Below are 20594 nucleotides of genomic sequence, written 5' to 3'. Positions count from 1 at the left end.
GGGGGTCAGTTTAATAGGGGCTGAACAAAAGCAAAAACTAATGCATATAAAGTTGGCAAAAATGAACCAAAATGAATCTATTTTGTTACTCTTTATACTTCATTTCCTGTTTTACTATTTTAGAGGGAAACAGGCTCTTGAATCTGTAATTGAAAGCAACTAAGTACTTTTACTTTTGTACTGTAGTTACTCCTAGTTTTACTGTGTACTTTTACTTAAGTAGCATTTTGAATGAAGGACCTTTACTATAATACAATATTTTTAAGGAAATGATGTATAATTCTTCCACCAGTATTACTTTGCAGATGAAGATTTTCCAAGACAGATATTCAATAAACTCATGAAATGTTATGTTTTCCTTTACTTATGCAATTAGGCTATAGTCATATAAACACTCCCTGAACCTACACTGTTAAAATATCATTTACACATTAACGCAATGGCAGTTTTGCTGTTTGAGGGAGGTATTACTGCAAATACTTCCAAAATTAGTACAAACTCATACTTTATGGTATTGTTACTTGCAATCACTTGCAACCATAGACTGTATATAACGAATACTTTTTCCACCATTAAATATTAATCAGTTTAAATAATAATCAGTTGCAGTTTCAACATGTTGCCACCAGAGTGCAGCACTGACACTTTGATTACTTTGATTTCGGTCCTCACCAAATCTACACATCTAAAACCAAAAATGTGCATGCATGCGCACAAAATACATTCACACTTCTCTAAATACACTTGTTTTTCCTGCAGATGTGTAGGAATGTGATTGAAAACTATATGCTGCACCAAAGACAGAAAACAAAATGCACATAAATCCATGCAAACAACAAGACTTTTTAAACCAAATAACAAGTTAAATGTACTTTTTAACTCCACCAACTTAAACACCAATGCAACCTTACGAAGTTTAATTTTGTTTATTTATTTTATTACCAAATGACCCAAATCAATATGATTTGCTTGCTGCAAACGAGGTCATGTTTTAAACCAGATGATGTGGTTGGTGGTTTACTGGGATCCAGATGACCTGCATGTTCTCACAGCAGATTAACGGCTCCTGTAACACCAGCAGTTAACCTGTGTTTCCACGGTGATTAACGGAGCCTGGTTAACAGTATCACTCAGCAGGGTGCATACTGAGATAACCTTTCCTTTATAGGGCTCTGCAGGTCACAATGTTCACAATATTGGGACTCATCTCTTATAGGTTAGCCCCTGTGACTGTAAGTAAAAAAGTAGCCTACATTTAGTATTTTGTTTTCATGCCACTTTATACATTTGCTACGATACATTTAGGTCTAGTTAGCCTATACTAATCAAGATTTCTGCATTACAAACATATGAACAGCATATAAAATATGATGATTTGTTATAAATTAAACTACCAACAATTTATACTACAGCTGAAAGGACAAGTCAATTAATCAATTAATCAGTTAGTCAATTGAAAGAAAATTAATTGCAACTACTTTGATAATCATATGGTAATTTTTTCATATGAAAACATTTCATGGTTCCAGCTTCTCAAATATGTAGAATTGTTTTTTAAACTTTAATTGTTAATGTTGAGGTTGCAGCATGGGGAAGGTCATTTTGGGCTCTCTGTGAAGGTTTTTTTTATACCAATTTTTACAAACCAAACAATCAGTTGGAGAAAATAATGAGCAGATTAATCCAGAATAACAATAATCATTAGTTGCAGTCCGATACAAAATAGTTTAAAGTTAGCTCCACCTCAACAACCACAGCAGTAAAATCCTTCTTTTACATTAGGCTAATGCATGAGGATTAATAATGTAATTATAGACTATATAGGCCTATAGGCTATTTAATATATATTACATAGTACTCTTATGTTTATGTAGCCTACATGTAAAATTTCACACTTACTTTATGTAATTGTCTGTTTCCCGTGCCAATAAAGCCCCAATGAATTGAATTGAATAACAGTCAAAGGTGACATTTTTCTGCATGAAGTATTTTTACTTTAATACTTTAAGTACTTTTACCTAAGAAAGATTTTCAATTAAGGACTTTTACTCGTACCAGAGTATTTTTACACTGTGGTATTAGTACTTTTACATAAGTATGCTCCACCACTGGTCTATTTTGTAAAACTGCAGCGTGATCCCTGTCTAACCGGGGGGCGTGGCTTCCTGTGTATGTGGGCGGGGCCAGAGGTTTACCTAGGAGCCAGCAGCAGCGTGATTGACAGCTGAGCGGCTTAAAACCTCAGGAGCGAAGCGGTTTCCAGAAACTGCCGAAAGGGCACAAACAACCGAGTTAAACCGAGAAAGACCGGGATTTACAGCCTACACGTTAGAGTTTAAACTGCTTAATTTTGTTTTTGGAACAAGAAGTAACAGCTGGACATTAGACCGACATTTCTCCCCCCCCTGACCAGCCGAGGTAAGATCCGCCTGTCAGCTTTCTGCAGCTTTAGCGTACAGAACATATTGTGTGGAATATAAAATATTATTCTGTAATAATATCATAGTTTGTGTTTTACCGGAGGGTTATCTATCAAACTAAGTTACAGACTGTTTTTCAGATTTGTTTCGCAGAATAACAGCAGCTGACTGTCAGAAAAAGAAGAAAGTCAGAATAGAAAAGACTAAAATAATTAAAAAACAATAAAAGTAGCCTATAGTAACAGCCTAGGCCTGTGTTAACAAGCAGAGTAAAGCAGCGGAGGAACTTTTAGTCAGGGATAGAAAAGACACAAGTAGAACCGAATAAAGTGATGGAAATAGAGAAAATACACAGTATGAGTGAGTGCAGACTGTGAACCGAAAGAAGAAAACATAAATCCTGCAAAATATGACCTCATAAAATGAAATCATTAGAAGATAGTACAGCAAAAAAAAAGGAACAATAAATATAACAGACACGTTTAGACTGGAGTAGAAAATTATAGACTTATAACAAAGTAGTGGCCTGAATAGAGCATCTCATCATATGTTGCTTCTACTTTATTGACTCTTTTGTGTGTCAGGTGTGTGAATTTTGCTGAGTAATGTTCACAAGGCCTACACGTGTAGGCTACTTATTAAGTCGACATTTAAGGCCTAGCCTACTTTATTATATTTTATGCGACTTCTTCTTTCTACTCCACCACATGTCAGATATTGTAGTTTTTACTCCACTACATTTGACAGTTTTAGTTACGAGTTACTTTTCAGAATACAAATATTGATCCCCTTCCTGTCCAGTGCCAGGCAAATTAATCTGCAGATAAATCGATAAAAACATTTTGAAACGCACTGACAAATCAGCTATTTTGTCTATTTGATATGAGGACTTGCTGATTAGACTTTTACCCCTGAGAAACAAACAGCTGTGGTCACAACAGTGCAGAGAGTGAAGACCTTGAGTCCAACATCTGCTGACGATGAAGGAGATTAACACCTGTGTGTGAACATGTTTACACCCTGGAGATACATTTCAGGTTCAGTTTGTATGTCTTATTACTAAGGAAATCTAGGATGACAATGCAACCGCTCCTTCACTGACCGGTCACAGACAGCCCTGTAACTGAAAGGCTGCAGGTTGGATCTCCCCATCAGGCTGTGTGTGTCCTGCTGAAGTGCCCTTGAACTGTCACTGTCATAATCATTTATTCCAATCTCAATCAGCTAAACGCCTGGAAAAAAAAACAGGTCAGAAAATCTATCTGACACCTCTGGTCAGTGTGTGTGTGTGTGTTTAATCCCTGGTTCGTGTAATGGCATGTGACTGTCTGACTTTAACAGACACACACACTGTGGTGGTTTGGGATTAAACATCACTGTCTCATCTCAGATTACTCCTCTCAATTTTTTCTCTCTCTCTTTTACACACACACCTTCTTATATACAGTCTATGACACACACACACACACACAGACAGACAGACAGACAGACAGACAGATTAGAGGCCCAGATGGTGAAGGATGGATTTTTAAACTCGCGTTTACAACCTTTTACTCATATCTCTCTCTCTCTCTCTCAGGACAACAGGCAGCGGGCTCTCTCGTCCATGTCGTCGCAGCAGCTGCACAGAGGTAGGTATACTGTTGGGGTGATTTCTTGGAGAGCTCAGATGGGAATTCATGGAATGTCCTGGAACGCCGAGGAACGCCCAGGGTGGGACTTGGACGTGTTCTCATTTTTCCTGTTTGCTTGTTGCTGCTGACGACCCTTACTTCCTGTTGGGGCCTTTGGTATTGTCAGTTTTGGGACAGAGAGAGAGACATAAAGACATAAAGACATAAAAATAGAAAATAGCTCTGCGCTCATCATCATTGTTAATAAAAAAAATATAATCTGATTAAGCATCTGATCACTGATTGGTAATATTGACCCCCTGGTGCAGTGAAAGGTCATATCTAAGAGGAAAAGAGAAGTGTTTCCTGCTTCAAACTCTGAGCTCTGTTCACTGACCTCTCGCTGGGTATTAATCTCACCTCATTTACCCTGTAAATCCCAATCCAAATACACAACAAGCTCCAGAAGATTCTGCCCTGTTTGTTTTGGCTGAAACAAAAACAAAATGACAACCCCCTCGTTTATGTTATATTGAAACATACCTGTATGTTAAGTAACACAAAATGGGAGGCGAAAGAATACTTTTTAAGGTATCAGATAGTTGTATATGTTTTAGAATATGAACCCCAAACCTTGTATACTTTACATTACTGTCGACAAAACATTTCTACAGTAAGTTGTACAAGTTTAAAGATTCATTTCTTGCCTTCCAGACAGGCACTTCAGCACTTTATGAAAATCTACTTGCAGGGACCTGAAACTTGCTTCACTGATCATTCGAGAATTTAATATTTATTTGCAGCCTTGCTAGCAGCTCCGTGAGGCTGTAATAAGACACAGCGGCACATTGAACTTGATGATAACACCAGCATGATAACATGCTCACGATGACAAGGCTAACATGCTGATGTTTAGAAAATGTTTATCATGTTCAGGTCTCAGGTCAACCCGTTAGCATAGGTGTCATTCACACTGGGGACATGTCCCCACCACTTTTTTAAAGGCATTTGCTAAACGTTTTCTGAAAAGTAGCCACAATAAATGTTAAATTACAAATAAAAATTCTTTGTGGAAGGTTTACTTGCACAATGAGAAAACATGAAATGCAATTAATTTAAATATAATATAAACAGACCAGCCTTGTCCAAAAAAGTACCTTAGGCTAAAAAAACAAGCTGCTTATTATTGCACTATATTCTACAATATTTTTTATTCTGATTTGTTACCGGCCACCTGAATTTTCTGAATTTTTCCTTCACTTAAATAAAGACATTTGGTTAAATTGGTGCAGAAAAAGTCTTTCGAATGCAGAAAATTTTGAATGCTCAAAATATTCAGTAATATTCAATAGTCCTGTTCTCGTGACTCTAGTATTGTGCATTATCACGTCGCGTGGACTAAGTGTTTCGTCACACCCCTAATATAAGCGCATAAATGTCCTCACCACTTTTCAACACTAAGTGACGCCCTTGCCTGTTAGCATGCTAACATTTACTGATTAGCACAAAGTACAGAGCTGAGGCTGATGGGTGTGTCATTAGTTTTGCAGATTTGGCAGATTCTGGAGTTAAAAATAGCGTCTTTTGGGCTAAAACATGCAACACTACTGGTGAGCTCCCGGAAATAAAGAATATATCTCTGAACTCAGTAACTAGAGGAATAATAAAAAATCTCTACCCTGTCCACTTCCACCTCCTGCAGGCCAGCAGCTGCCCACCAAGTCCAGGGAAAGGGCCTGATCTTGGGCTGAGAGAGCCAGCTAATGTCCCTTGCTCCGTTCATCAGACACCCACCATCCCACACACTGAACTGGATCATGCCATAGCCGCCTGACTGACAATCAAAAATGATGGCCTCGGTGGTTGTCGGGGGCAACCGGAAGAAGTCTCTCACGTTGAGAGGGGTGGACCCCGAGACCTGCATGATCGTGTTTAAGAACCACTGGGCACAGGTAAATTAACTCATCTAGTAACCACCCTCCAGGCTTCCCCTACGGTATTATCAGCTTATCCGTCAATCAACTTATCACACTCACTTCCCTGTTATTTGTCGTTCTTTATTTCTTCTGTCCCTCAGTTTCAGTCTCTTCAGTCTGTCCTATTTTCCTCATAATGGTTGGCAGACACAGTGTGTGATTGTGTGTGTGCGTGTGCTTTACTGATCCAGACTTTGGCCCTTAAACACAGGATCCATTTAGAACAAACCTCTCTACGCCCGCCAAGAAAACCCACACATCACTCTGTGTGTGTGCGTGTACGTGTACGTGTGTGTGTGTGTGTGTGTGTGGTGCTTGTCTGAAGCAGCTGATGTCAAAGGTTAACACAAGTCCAGACAGTGAATTACATTCTTCTCTCTTTCAGTTCATGTATTCATCCCTTGTTCACCCCCTCCCACAGTGATCTGTTATCTACAGTAGCTCACTTTTCTTATTATGATGAATTATTGAGTTGTTTATAAATGCAAATTAAGTATAAATATTAAAGATGCAAAACCAAAAAGGCCACTGTTTTACCTAATGAAGAACAACCTAAAGATTTTGTTCATTTCAGTTGATTTCAAACGGATGTAGAAAAACATGGGTGATGTGATGTCAAGCAAAGCTTTCTGAAGGGATGTTGTAAAGCCTAAAATTTAGGTTTTGCACACGGCACTCAGCTGCTGGAGTCACAAAATCCAAATTTGGGCAATAAGGATGGAGCCTGGCAGGAGCTGATGTGGGATGACCAAGCAATATATAATTAAGTGTGATAGGCAGAGACACCTGCCAATCAATCAATACGCTGCCAAAATAACCCTCAATATATTCTTGATGAAAAATGATTTCACCAAATCACCACCAAGACACCCATTAGAAGGACTGTGATTAGCTTTTCTTCTTCTTGTCTAAACAATTGATTGACTATGTATTTCTAGAAAAATAACAAAGGGTTCCCATTCTCCTCAACATTTCTTCAGGTGCCGAGCAACTATTATAAAAACATAAGCTCAAAACCTTTCAACATGCCGCTGTGGTGATTGCTGCTTGGCAGAAGTCAAATTTTCAAAAACTTTGGTGCAATACTGTGACTTGAAGATGTATTTAATGCCCGTCTCTCTGCAGGTAGTAAAGATTCTGGAGAAACACGAGCCGGGTCGTAGCGGTACTGGTGCGTTGAGTTTCCTCTCTGGTCATGCCAGTAGCAGCAGCTCCGGAGCATTACGCCTCGGTCCCATCCCGGCTGACGAGGCCAGCGCCGTCCAGAACTACGTGGAACACATGCTCTTCCTGCTCATGGAGGAAGAGGCGGGGCAAGGTAAGAGAACAAAGAAACAACGTGTTTCATCATGCCACTGTGATTTACTGCATTTGTTCTCACGCCTGTTACACACTGTTCCCAGGAGGAGCGATGGGTACCATCCTGGAGTTTGTGGTTCTGGAGGGTGTGATGGAGAGGCTGTTTCTGTGGAGCCTGAGGAGACAGTTTACTGAGGACATGAAGCTGGAGCAGCTCAGGATGTACCAGATGCTTCTATCTCAGGCCAAGCAGCCCCTACTGCACCATAAACCAGTTCTACGACCGCTCATGATGCTGCTGGCGTCCTGCGCTGGAGCGGGAACTGGTGAGCTGGTGGTGAAATCATTAAAGGAATAATTTGACATTTGGCAAGATGGAGATTTTCTTTCTAGCTGAGCGTTAGATGAGAATATCGACACCACTCTCATATCTGTCCATTAAATCTCTCAATGGAGCCAGTAGCGACTAGCTTAGCTTAGCACAAACATGGCGTGTTGTGTTCTGGACTATGTCTAAGACCTTCTGGAGTCCATGAGATTGAGTAAGATGTTTAAACAGTCACCTAGATAGTTAATTGCCTGTGCTCCCCCCCCCCCAGACAGCGGTAGTGTTGTGGAGGCGGAGCTGGTCCTCCTGTTGAACCAGCTGTGCGTGGCTCTGGTCAAAGATCCCTCAGTGCTGGAACTGTTCTTCCACACCAGTGAGGACCAAGGAGCCGCCAACTTCCTGCTCTTTTCCCTGCTCATACCGTACACGCACAGGTATAAACACAAGGGTGTACACACACACAGATGCATACATACCTATATTGTATGTAGGACACACAAATAAGCAGGGTGTACACACTTGTACATGAAGAGGATACACAGGAACTCACAGTATACAAACACACAGGTTTATGTGCATACATAGGATACAAACATAGGGGTATATATACAGGTGCAGACACATCGTATACTCGCACAGGTAGTGTACATTCACGCACAGACACAAGTAAGGTGGGCACACGGGTATATAAATAAAAGTAAGATACACACATACATATACACAAAAACAGGTAGGGGACACATATACACTGACACAGATATAGAAACACAAGTGCATACATGCAAAATACACAGGTAGTGTACACGGAAAAATTGATACACACACACAAACACTGGAGGGGCACATACACACTAATCTTTGTAGGGATAGACAAAAACAGGTACAGACACACTAGCAAGGCAAAGCAACATTTGCATAACATTTATGGTGTGTACACACAATTAGGGTACATTCACATTTTGGTGACTGAACAAATAACACAATCTGCATCTCTATCCCCCTCAGACAGGGTTCGGTTGGTCAGCAGGCCAGAGATGCTCTGCTGCTCATCATGTCTCTGTCGGCCTCAGATCCCCGAGTCGCCCAGCACATCGCCGAGAACACATACTTCTGTCCTGTGAGTGCACAAATACACACACACAGACACACACAGACACACACAGACACACACCCAAACTGATGCTAAATTACAGCCTGCCAAACATCACATCGAGGACAGATAGTTCCTTCATCACTGACCTTGACGGTTCATTCCTGAAGACAATTGAGGCGAAGACGCCTTACGTCTGCCAGAGTGTCTGCTAGTTGGAAATGTCAAGGATTTGTTCAGGATCAGTGTCACTCAGTAGATGTGGATCATGATAAGCCCATTGGCTAACTGGCATTCTTCTGTATTTTGCTCTCGTTTTTCAGTGACAAGCGGTTAACATGGTCCTATTAATGTAAAACTGTCAAAGAAAAAAGACAAGAGCATAAATAAGAGTCCTGCTAATGTATGGTAATAACCTGCTTTGCAACTTCTTTAAAACATCCTAATATTTTTAATATTGTTAGCTACTGTTTTTACCCATGTGGCCGAAGATGCATTACAACAAGAAGGTGCTCTCAGTGCCGTGTTAGCTGCCTGATAAGCGACTTTAAATGCAGTTTATATCACACAGATTAGTTAGACCAGCCATACATCTGTAGAGAATTTAAAGGTATATTGTCTGAGCAGTTTATCCCACATAGCCCCCCACTCGCTGAGCTAAACTAGGTTAATCTCTACATACCTTCAAAATGTGTGGAAAGAAATAAAAAAAGGCAGTATTGTGTCTTTCCTGAGTGTGACACAAGTTAAATTCTTCTCCTAAAAAGTAAATAATGCTTGGGGCCGTTTAATGTACCCACTACCTTGATACAGATTTATTTTATGAATGAGACAGCTGTTTAAATGAGTGGAGTTTGAAGTTTTTTGGTGCAGTGGATGAGTCATTATATCCATTCATCTCCATTCTGCATTGTAATCTCATTATCAGAACAACAATAATAAACTGTATTTATATATCAGCAGTTACAACAAGTGCTTTACAATAAAAAAACAACAAAACACAACAAAAACAGAACAAAACAAACTGAAATCCGTACAAAACTAAACACACATAAAAGACAGAGTAAAATAAACGAAAATGTCATAAAACATAAATGAAATCAACACTCAAGGTATGTAATAAATTAATAATGACCAGTGAATGGGCGAGCAAAGACACTTAATCACGTGTGTGTGTGTGTGTGTGTGTGTGTGTGTGTGTGTGTGTGTGTGTGTGTGTGTGTGTGTGTGTGTGTGTGTGTGTGTGTGTGTGTGTGTGAGATTTAAACCCATGTTACCACAGTCTGACCTCAATCTTTACGTAGAGAGCAGATTAGGAAATCAGTGTGAGATTGGCTCGTGCACAGAGAAGGATTAGTAAGTCTGCACGTGATTGGACGGTTGCCTGATTGTTAACAAGACTCAAGACTGCAGCTGTTGACATCGTTGTATGTCTTCTCTCTTTCTTCTTCTTCCCTCTCTTATTAAAGGAATCGTTCTGCATTTTGGGAAATACACTTATTTACTTTCTTGAACAAGCAAATAAGCATATCTCCCAAAATGTTAACATACATAAACATACAGCAATAATAAAACACACAGCAATAATAAAACACACAGCAATAAATAGAAAAATAAAGCAAACGTGACAAATAAGCACACGTGTCCCTAGACTGACTCGAACGCCAAAGAATAAAAATACTTTTGAAGACGAGACTTGAAAGGCCCGGTAGTCGGGGATGACCTAATGAAAGGTTTATTCCATAGTTTTTGGGCCACAACTGAAAAGGCGCATTCACACGTTTCATCTGAGACTGTGACATAGCTAAAAGGAGCTGGTTTGACGATCTACCTGGACGAATGATACAACTTGAGATCTAAAATATACGATGGTGCAGATCCACGCAAGACCTTTAAAACAATGAAAAGCACGAGTTTAAAACAAACTCTTTATTCAACTGATAATCAGGGACGAGAGGCCAGTATTGTGGAGATGTGGTTCTGAACAAACTGCAAAAGTGATAATAACAAGTGATAAATAGTAGAACAAGTACAAAGAATTGTGAGATATCAGTGCATGCAGAGCAATTTCTAAGTCATAATCGTCATCCTCATACGAGAGAAAGAATTTTAGTTTTGGATTTGACCTTCAATGAAAGAACTGATTTCTTTGTCTAATTTGTCTCATACTGTATTGTTAAGACCTAGATCCAAAGACGGCGCCTATTCAGTCCAATAAGGACGGCTCGCCTGGCGTATGTGTAAAAAACGTTTCTGGTTGTTTCTAGGTCATAATTGAACTTGTTTGCAGTTTGATGTGCCATGTCAACACTTTTACACACGTCTCTCTTTCACATTGATGGCCTATGAGGAAAATGTTTTTGGGCTGCAGGGGAATTTTTTTCTGCAATATCGTGAGTGGTGGAAGCAAAGCTGAGCGGCGGCGCCGTATCCAGGTCTTATTATACATCCATGGTTTATGTCTGCCCCAGTTCTCTGCTATTTATAAAAAGAACACACTAATGTGCGCTGGAATTTAATTTTCACAAAAGCCTGTGTGTTTTCATGTGTGTGCTACTTTAACTGTGTCCATGTACTGCGTGCTTGAAACTGCTAGCAGACGTACTAATATGTGTACGTGTGCGTGTTAACAGGTGCTGGCAACAGGTCTGTCTGGTTTGTACTCGTCTCTTCCAGCCAGGCTGCAGGTTTACAGTGAAGACTGGCACTGTCTGGACCAGGCTGACTGGCAGCAGGTAACCATTAGGACCACACAATGAAATGATGAATTCATCTGAGTGAGCCTGGGTACTTGTGTACTCTCTGTGTTTGTAGACAAATGGATCCATGATGGTAATTCATTTGTTGTTAACAACTGAATGGGACTGAGGGAACAAAACGAAGGACAGAATAGGGTACAAAGCGACGTGTGTGTGCGCGCGTGTGAATAAAGGGATTACTAGATTACAATATTTGAGAAATGAATGTGTTGAGTGAGTGAGAGAGTGAATTTTAATCCATCTGATGACTGTTGAGATATTTCAGTGAATAAATGAAGGACTGATTGTGTCACTCTCACCTGATGTTTGGGTCAACAGGTTCCTGCACTCGTCCACTTCCTGCACTCACTGGACTTCTGTAGTGCTGTTACCAAGGTAATATACACAAAACACACCCACACACAAACACAAACAGAAAAAAGAAGAAAACAGTGCTTGAGCTGACTCTATGTCTGTATCTGTCTCTCTCAGGTCGCTCATCCCTCAATCCGGTCTCAGTTGCTAGGTTACATCTACAACGGCTTCCTGGTGCCTGTACTGGCTCCCGCTCTGCACAAGGTATAGTGCTGCTGGTTTCTGTGTTCACTGTTCACTGTTCACTTTGTGGTGCTGCCATACTTGAAACTGCTGCAGCAGATGGGATATTTATTTATGTCCATCATGTCATGTCATCACCACTAGAGGGCACAAACTTGTTCTTTCCCTGGTGAAAACTGGATCTGAATACAGTATATTTCAAATTTCAGTCTGTATGGAGATTGAATTGTTTTGTTATTTCGATCAAGTGGAGTAGAGCGGTCGTCCACTAACCGGAAGGTCAGTGGTTCGATCCCTTGCTCCCCGATGTGCAGGCAACTTATTCTCTGCCAACAGTGTGTGAATTTGTGTGAATGGGTGAGTGTAAAGCACCTTGAGCGGTCTGAAAGACTAGAAAGGCGCTATACAAATACAGACTATTTACCATCACCATATTTAATCACATTACATAAACATTAATGTGTGTAGCTGACGGTGGAGGAGGTGATGACCACCACGGCGTACCTGGATCTCTTCCTGCGGTCCATCCCTGAGCCCGCCCTCCTCCAGACCTTCCTGTCCTTCATCCTGCTGCACACACACGACAACGTGCACATCCTGGACACTCTGGTCAGCAGGGTCAACACACCTTTCCAGGTAACACACGCTCTTCTTCGTCCTATCTGCTCTTTCACGCTTTATAACTAACCCTAATCTGTGAGATGACCTTTAACCTTTTGTTTGTCCATCAGTTGGGTACGGTGTCACTGGCCCTGTTCAAGACTCTGATTGGTCTCTTCTGTGAAGACGTCATGTTGCAGCTGGTGTTCAGGTCAGTCTGACGGGTTTATAGGTCCATGGAGGTTAAGCAAACGCTATGTATTAAATAATATAGTTACATTTAGTAGTTTTAGCCAGACCAGTAAGGGTATTCTGGCGGTATGAATTAGTAGTGATGCATGCTGGGATTGAGCAGTGTCTGTGTGTGTCCTCAGGTATCTTATCCCCTGCAGCCACCTGAGCAGGAAGCAGCGCTGCTCCCTAAAGCAGAGGGACTGTTACTCCTCCAGCGCCGCCTCCTTCCTGCTCCTCTTGCCCTCCTGGTGCCCCGGGAACATTCACAACACTAACACACACTCAGAGCACATCCACTGGTCCAAAGGATCAGGTCAGTATGACACACAAACACAAGTAAATACTCTCTAACTTACAGCATATTTATGCTGACTGAAGTTCTCTGTCTGTGTCAGATCTGTCAGTATCGGACAGCGTTAGTTACTGTCGTGGTTCAGACTTTTTGATGGATGTAAACTATCTCCACTACCTCTGGGATGCCCGCCAGGCCATCTCCACTTCCTACAGGTCAGTCTCAACTTATGTACCTCTATGATAAAATCAGGGGATTGACTATGGATCTAGTATCTTAGATGCTGCTGATTATGGTCATTACATTTAAAGGAAAATACAATTACAAACTGGGTCTAACCCAGTGTGACAAGAAAAGGGAAAAGAGAAAATTGATGGATAGGTGGTTTCAGGTGTTAGGACAACACCAGTTTAGAGACACAGACAACCCAAAATACACTGTTGCAAAGGAGTCCACAGCGCATCAGAGCAGTGATGGGGAAGCTTTTCAAGGCACTGAACCATGGTCAGTGTTTAGGGACATCTGCTGGGCAATGTTTGGTATTGCACTGCAAGTACAGCTGAAGCTGTTGGAAATGTTTTACAGGTGTTTGGTCATAAAGTATTAACCCAGAGTATTGGACAAATTTAGAAAATTTAACCTAATGATGGCATTAAATGAAGGTAAGGGGATTCTACTTAAGGGGAACATAATGTACATGTCTGTAATAAAATATAGACATTTATGTATGAACTTTCTATACAACTATTTCCTGTTCAAAAGTTGTCATTATATTTTACTAAAAACAAACGTTTCAACCCAGAGGATGAATAAGATAAGATAAAATAAGAAAACTTTATTGTCCATTAAATTTGCATAAAATGGAAATTTGTCTTTGGCAGTCTGTTTAAAACAGTTAATGCCCAGTTTAAGACAGTAAGCAAGCAGCTATCTGGTGGTGCGAGGAAACATGATGAGATCTCTAAATTCACTAGGATTCATCCTCTGGGAACCGTGAATACTAAATGTCACTGCAATCCATCCAATATTTAGTTGTTGAGATATTTCGAAGAAGAAGACATACTTTTTTAATCCTGCAAGGGGAAATTAAATGTTTTTTCACTCTGTTGTAATTATTATTGTTACACGGGTCTGAAATACACACACATGCACAAACAGGACCTTTACACCTGCAACAACAAATGGAGAGATTGCTCAAGTCTACCAGCCACCAGTCCTCTCTCTGTATCTCTCGACCCCGTGACCCTCTGGTTTTCAAGCCAAGTTCTTACGGACTAAGCTACTCCCAGTTCAGTTTGGATCAAAGTGGTGGACCGACAATCCCCAGAGTCTCTACATCATGGCTCAAAAGCATCAGATATACAGTAACATTTGATAAGGGAATACGTGGAGGATAAGTAAGACATTTGTCTATTTCATTATGTCAATTTTGATTAGTTTTGTTTTCTTGCAGGGCATGTCGGCTCTGGTCGGCTCCGTATGACGGGATCAACCCTCTGCCTCAAGAATACCGATCTGACACACCAGGGGACGACGTAGAAGATGAGGAAGAGATTATACCGCGAGTCAAGAGTGATTCCATCTGCTCTTTGGTCATCACTCCACCCCCCTTGTCCCTCTCCCCCACCCTTTCCTCCTCAGATACCATCTCCACGGGCAACCGCACAGGAAGAGCCAGCTCTGCGCTGGAGCTGGAGTGGGATGACATTTTTGAAGATGACGATTCCTCTTTATCAGCGGTGATAAACACGGCACTAGCAAATGGCAGCATGACCATGGAGGTCGACAGATGCACTTCTACCCCTGCACTTCACCCTCTACCTCCTAGACACATCCAAGAAATGCGGCGCACTGCTACCAAGCTGGTGCACGGCTCGTACGTAGAGGAATCTGAATTTGAGGATGACGTTCTGGTCTACGATCTCGTTGCGCAGAAAGACACAAAGGTGGCCATTTTGGAGCGAATCATGGCATCGAATCGGCAGGCACGTGGAAGCATCTCAAATGGCCAACGACTGTCAAAAGCAGCTACGACAACAACAATAACAACAATGTTAACGACAACGGGGAGGACGGTAATGGAAACAATTAACAGTATAATGTCAACAAGGAGGAGGAGCGAGGATGGAGGTAAAGAGGAAAGAAGAAGGAGTGAGGATTATGGGAAGGAGATGAGGAGGAGGACTAGTGAGGACTGTGTAAAGGAGATGGGGAGAAGTAAGGAGGAAGGAGACAATGAGATAAAGAGGCTGGATGTACAAGGAGAGCCAAAGGGAAGTCAGTTTTTCACCAACGGCTTTAATAAGAATCACATCATCGATGAATGTGATGATATTGGTGAAGACTACAAGCTGTTCAAGGAAAACTGCAACCTGAGTGACTTCACAACTACTATCAATCTCACACACCACAACACAAAGCATCCCAAGCAATGTTTAGTGACAAAGGCTTTACCCAATGGCCATCTTGAATTTGAGCCACATGACCCTTTGATGTCTGCAACTGATGCCAAGCCTCCCAGTCTGCCTTGTAACAAAGTCACTAATAATGATGACTTCCTGTCTCAATACCACGAGCTCATGCTCTCTTTGGGTGTGGAGCCAGACTGCGACGACATCACAGATGACATCGGCACATTCAGGAAGCGTGTCCGAGCTCTGAGGCATAAACTGGAAGAGGAGGAGGGAGGAGAAGGTGAGGAATTTTTATTTAGCTCCTCGTGGGATGAAGGAGACGGGGAAAAAGAGGAGGAGGCAATGGACGAGGAAGATGAAGGAGAGGAGAGGAGGAGCAGCATTAAGAAAGGCAGCAGCAGGCACGGAGTTCCATTTACAGGTCTGTTTTCAAGCACACATGAATAAGATGCTCTGAAGTGAATGATGAGGCTCCGTGAAGCAGAAAACATCCTTTAGAAACATTAAAAGTGACTTTGTTGTGTAAGGGTCGGGTTGTGCTCAAACAGAACTGCTTTGTGTTGTTTGGATGGCCCCACTGGAGGACATAATAATGTTAAAAAATGATGTTAACAGACACATATTCAGACAATCTCTCCTGGAATTCATTCATAACGTTGTGCTCAGTTTTTCAGAAGAAGCTGTTCAACCAATTGTCAAGCGTATTCTTCTGATGAAGCATACTGGCAGCATACTATGTCTCCAAAGTCATAGAAGAACATTAGAAAATGACCTTTAAGTTTATAGTTTCATAATATGTAATAACTGGGCTGAAAACTAAATGTTTACAGAAATAATTCTTGTCTAGTTTTTGAAGTAACCCCAAAGAGGGTTTCTTTTGCATCAGATTAGAGCCATTTTTTATTTTTTATTTTTTACAGATTCTACAACACTGATATTTTATTTTCACTTAAGACTATAAGTTAAAGAAGTATAAAACATTTGAAAGTATATTTACACTAAACCTGAAGTTTTCCATGATGCCCCAGGTCCGTTCATCAGCGTCCTGTTGTCCCGGCTCGAGAACCTCCTGGAAAACTCCATTGCTGTGAACCTGCTGGTGACGGGCATCCTGGCCCAGCTGGCCTCATACCCCCAGCCTCTTCTGAGATCCTTCCTGCTCAGCACAGACACAAACAACCAGCCCAACGTACGCACACTTTACCAGGTAACATCCACACACATGTCACAAATGTCAGATTTGATTTCTTACTCCACCTAAATGAGAATACTGTGTGCACTGATATTCCTGTGTTTGTCTGTGCGTATATTTGTAGGTGTTGGTGTCAGTGCATGCTCAGATAGAGCTCTACGTGGCAGCCAGACCAGACTATCCTGCCCTGGTCACTGAGGCCTGGCGGTTCTTGTTGGCTAAAGACCAGGACAGCAAGTTTAGAGGTTAATAAACACACACATCAACACACACAGATGCTCTAGCTGGAGGTTTTATTGCCTGAAGTTACAGTTGCTCTGCTTCTTATGGGAAATGTTTATTTTCTTGTCAAGAGTTAGAGAAGAAGATCACCACAACTGTCATAGTAGAGCCATCTGTTAAATATGAACTTACAGACATGAGATGTTTAGCAGTGACTCCACGATGTTCGTGCTCCCTGCCAAGAGATAGTCCCACACATTACACCATGTAAAACTGCAACTTAATTTTTGGATTTTGTATGAATTAAACAAAGGAGATATAATAAGTTTACTGGTGAGCTTTATGGTCTGAGCTAGCTGTTTCCCCCACCATTCCAGTCTTTTTGCCAAGCTAAGCTAACCAGCTGTTGGCTGTAGGCGTGGCAAAAAGCCTGTATTAGAGAAGCACCAGATCCAATGAACTGTGCAAATGAGGATAACAGCACATCATTGGTTGACAGTTTCTTGTTATAGGCATCCATGATGTTGTACTTAACATCATGAATCACTGCATTAAGTGTGCATGTTTGTCACTTTGTCAGTTTCGGAAAGTTAGAAAGGTTGGGTGCAGCTTCCCCAAATCTGTCATCAGAAAGATGTAGATGAAGGAACTTTCAGACCCTGATGATCTAACAAGCATACTGATGCCGGTACATGTCACATTTCTAATCACATTTCCCCACGTGTCTCAGAGTGCCTGCAGTCTCAGTGCGGCGACATCATCCTGGACCCATCTCTTCCTAATGGCTCTGTGAGGAACGCTCTGGCTTTGCCTCCTTTCAGTGTCTTGCCGCCTTGCCCTCCTATTCCCCCACAAGCCAAGAGCCGAGTGTTCGCCATCATCCTGTTCGCCGAGTTCCTGAAAGAGCTGGCCGCCATCGCTCAGGAGCACAGCATCGCACTGGACTGTTCTGCCGAGGAGTAAAGGTAGAGTGTAGTTGGCGCAAACCACCAGTCCGGCTGTGATAATCTGCCTCAGATATAGCTGTTGATGCACTTCTGATCAGAGCACTGCGGATAACGTATCTAAGGAGCTGCTAAGTGGTCATCAGACCAGACTGAAGGCTGCTGAAAGCTCTAAAAGTACAAGCACGAAACATGCACATACATCACACATGGAGCAGCAATGTGTGAGTAATGAATGTGTGTGTAGTAATTAAATGTTGTTTTTATGCATATATTTGTATGTAAACTATGTTTATATTCCTGGCAGCACTTGAATATTTCGATGTTCTCCCCATGGATGATATTTATATGAAGATGAGAATTATTTGAAGGAGATTATTTTGAAGATAAATCAATGTTTTCTACATATTTTGTGAGATTATTGCAAATAGTTTTCTGTGCTCTTTTTGGAAATCTTTGCACTAATGTGGAAAAAATGAATATGATTGGGAATTTTATTTCAGACCTTATTTCTGTGGCGGTCATTTTAAATCAACCTTCTACTCAGGATAGGAAACTTGATGCATAAACTAGAAGTATCAAAATAAAAGTAACTTATAGTACTTTATTCAATTTAATGTTCTGTTAATATTTCAAAGCATTCAGAAAGTTTCTAGTTGACAAGATAAGAAAAGCTGACTTTTAATCTTGAAGTTCAAATGTACTACACTGACATCAGCAATATCACCAAGTGATAGAAATTTAATGACTTATTAAATAAAATAAACACTTTGTTGATACAGAAGATGGGTGAGTGGAAGCAGGGGGGCTATCACCTGCTCAACTTAATCCCATTTTAATTATTTATTTTGTTTTTAAAAGCCATTTCCTTCTTTTTTTTCCCCCTCCAAAATGTCTCAGTTTTGTTCAACAATTAACATAATGTCACTGCTACTCATACAATTTCTTAAGACACATTTATATAAATTATGTTTTTTTTTTTCAAATTAATACAAAAAAGTAATTACTTTTTTGTTTGCATTTTAAACAAAACCAAACAAAACTGGAACCTCGGAGGGTTTATCAAAGTGTGGCTCCACATTTCTATTTTTCTTTTTTAATACAGCTGAAATTGTCATTTTTTATGTAATGCTGAAAATGATAAAGATGAGTGACACACTTTGAATCTGACTTATAAGAGGAAGAGCCTCTGTGGTCAGTTGTTTCTTCCTGTTTATAAAGTGTGCAAGTATTTATATGCACAATACAAACACACAGAATAATAACAAAGCCTTACTTTAACCTACGCTGACACTTTAGTGCAAGAAACCAAGACGGAAAAATGAAATGTCATATGCAAATATCAGATCTTAAGTTATTTAATTTGCACTTCTATCAACATGTATGTCATTATGTTTAATGTAAAATATGTGATTTTTGTTGACATATTTCTTTCATGTTTTCCTTTTTTCACCTGAAAGAAGTGAAAGTATTTGCTGCTCCTGTGGTGTTCACTTTGTGCTGCATTCAGGTCAAGTGGTAGAAGAAGGTAAATCTGAGTTCCTGGTTACAGATATCATTCAGCTGAACTTTCAGGTGGCAAATACAACAGAAAACACTGTTCTTCTTCACGGGGTATTCAAACTAATCTGAACTCAAAAAAATGTATCCATGTAATAGAAAATGCTGTAAATACACATTACCAGCCTCTTTTCCTAATACAAACTGTGTTACCATGCAGACTTTGGGATGGACCAAGCTGGGCAAACTACTGCTCTCAGTTCAGCCGGCTGTCCATTTGCTGAACGTTGATACTGCCACCTGCTGGAATACGTTTCTTCTTTTTACTGTCTCTCATTTCTCCTTTTAGAATAAATTATTGCCAAAATGATGTGAAACAAAATCTGATTTTGACAATCTAATTTTGAGATGGCCATAAAATATCTTGCTGAATGTTATTTTTTTTGTATTTGTGTATTATTTATATGATGCAGTAATTGAAAGGGTCCTAGATGTATTTTTAGGTGTCACAGGTTAAATGTAGTGGTTCACCACATCTGCAAACTGCTGATGCTTTTTGTTGCACTTAGGTGATAGCATAAACAATACCATCGGAAGGCAAACAATCACACATCCTCTTAAACAACACAACAAAACCAAGAATGTGGTTTTACATATAGCTATTATAAAAAAAATATAAATTATTAACCTAATGAAAACGTGATTTGGTGAACCGTACAACCAAGGGGACATGTCACAATAGCCCTGCTTTGTTTAGCACAAAGACTGGAAACAAGGTAACAGCTATCCTTGCTCTGTCAAGGCACCTCTCAAGCTCCCTTGTCGCCATGTTGTGTATTGTTAGTTTAATCTGTTGAAAAAGAATGAATAAAAATCAAACAAAATATAGTTTTATGTGACACACTATTTCTCAGCTTGGAGCTGTTGCAAGACAACCAAAGGGGACTTCAGCAAGTAAGAAACAGTCTGGCTCATGTCATGCAACTTGAAATGTTTTCAAAATCTGATTTGTTCCTACTAATGAGATAAAACACACAAAAGGAGTGTATGTAGTACAACAGGATAGAGCGATACTGAATAGGATAGTATTGCAAAGTAGAGCAAAGTATAGCACTATAGGCTACTGATATAATAACAGCTGAGGAAGCAAGTCTGCTGATGTGACAAGTTTTCA

At 40.5% G+C, this 20594-nt stretch overlaps 1 protein-coding gene across 1 annotated transcript; it reads left to right on the top strand.

Moving 5' to 3' along the window:
• Window positions 1-487: 487 nt before the first annotated feature.
• LOC119913219 (protein FAM160A1-like) lies at window positions 488-19857 on the top strand. The gene is made up of 18 exons (XM_038732586.1): window positions 488-2418; window positions 4000-4051; window positions 5736-5985; window positions 7135-7327; window positions 7413-7634; window positions 7908-8070; window positions 8642-8753; window positions 11360-11461; window positions 11804-11860; window positions 11957-12043; window positions 12491-12658; window positions 12754-12833; window positions 12997-13169; window positions 13252-13363; window positions 14602-15983; window positions 16591-16769; window positions 16879-16999; window positions 17707-19857. Exons 3-18 carry the CDS (start codon window positions 5881-5883, stop codon window positions 17937-17939), a joined length of 3489 nt encoding a protein of 1162 aa, XP_038588514.1. The 5' UTR covers window positions 488-2418; window positions 4000-4051; window positions 5736-5880; the 3' UTR covers window positions 17940-19857.
• Window positions 19858-20594: the final 737 nt, after the last annotated feature.

The sequence above is a fragment of the Micropterus salmoides genome, unplaced genomic scaffold (assembly GCF_014851395.1).
Source record: "Micropterus salmoides isolate LMB-PRFRI ecotype aquatic unplaced genomic scaffold, ASM1485139v1 Ms_hic_scaffold_2, whole genome shotgun sequence".
In the NCBI taxonomy this organism is placed as follows: Eukaryota; Metazoa; Chordata; class Actinopteri; order Centrarchiformes; family Centrarchidae; genus Micropterus; species Micropterus salmoides.
Note: the sequence above shows the minus strand (reverse complement) of the source record. Positions and strands in the feature narration are given on the sequence as shown.

Coding starts and splice junctions, on each gene's coding strand:
- LOC119913219 (XM_038732586.1), top strand. CDS start 5,881: ATGATGGCCTCGGTGGTTGTCGGGGGCAACCGGAAGAAGTCTCTCACG. Junction 11,462..11,803: donor ACCAGGCTGACTGGCAGCAG/GTAACCATTAGG, acceptor TTGGGTCAACAG/GTTCCTGCACTCGTCCACTT. Junction 12,834..12,996: donor ATGTTGCAGCTGGTGTTCAG/GTCAGTCTGACG, acceptor GTGTGTCCTCAG/GTATCTTATCCCCTGCAGCC.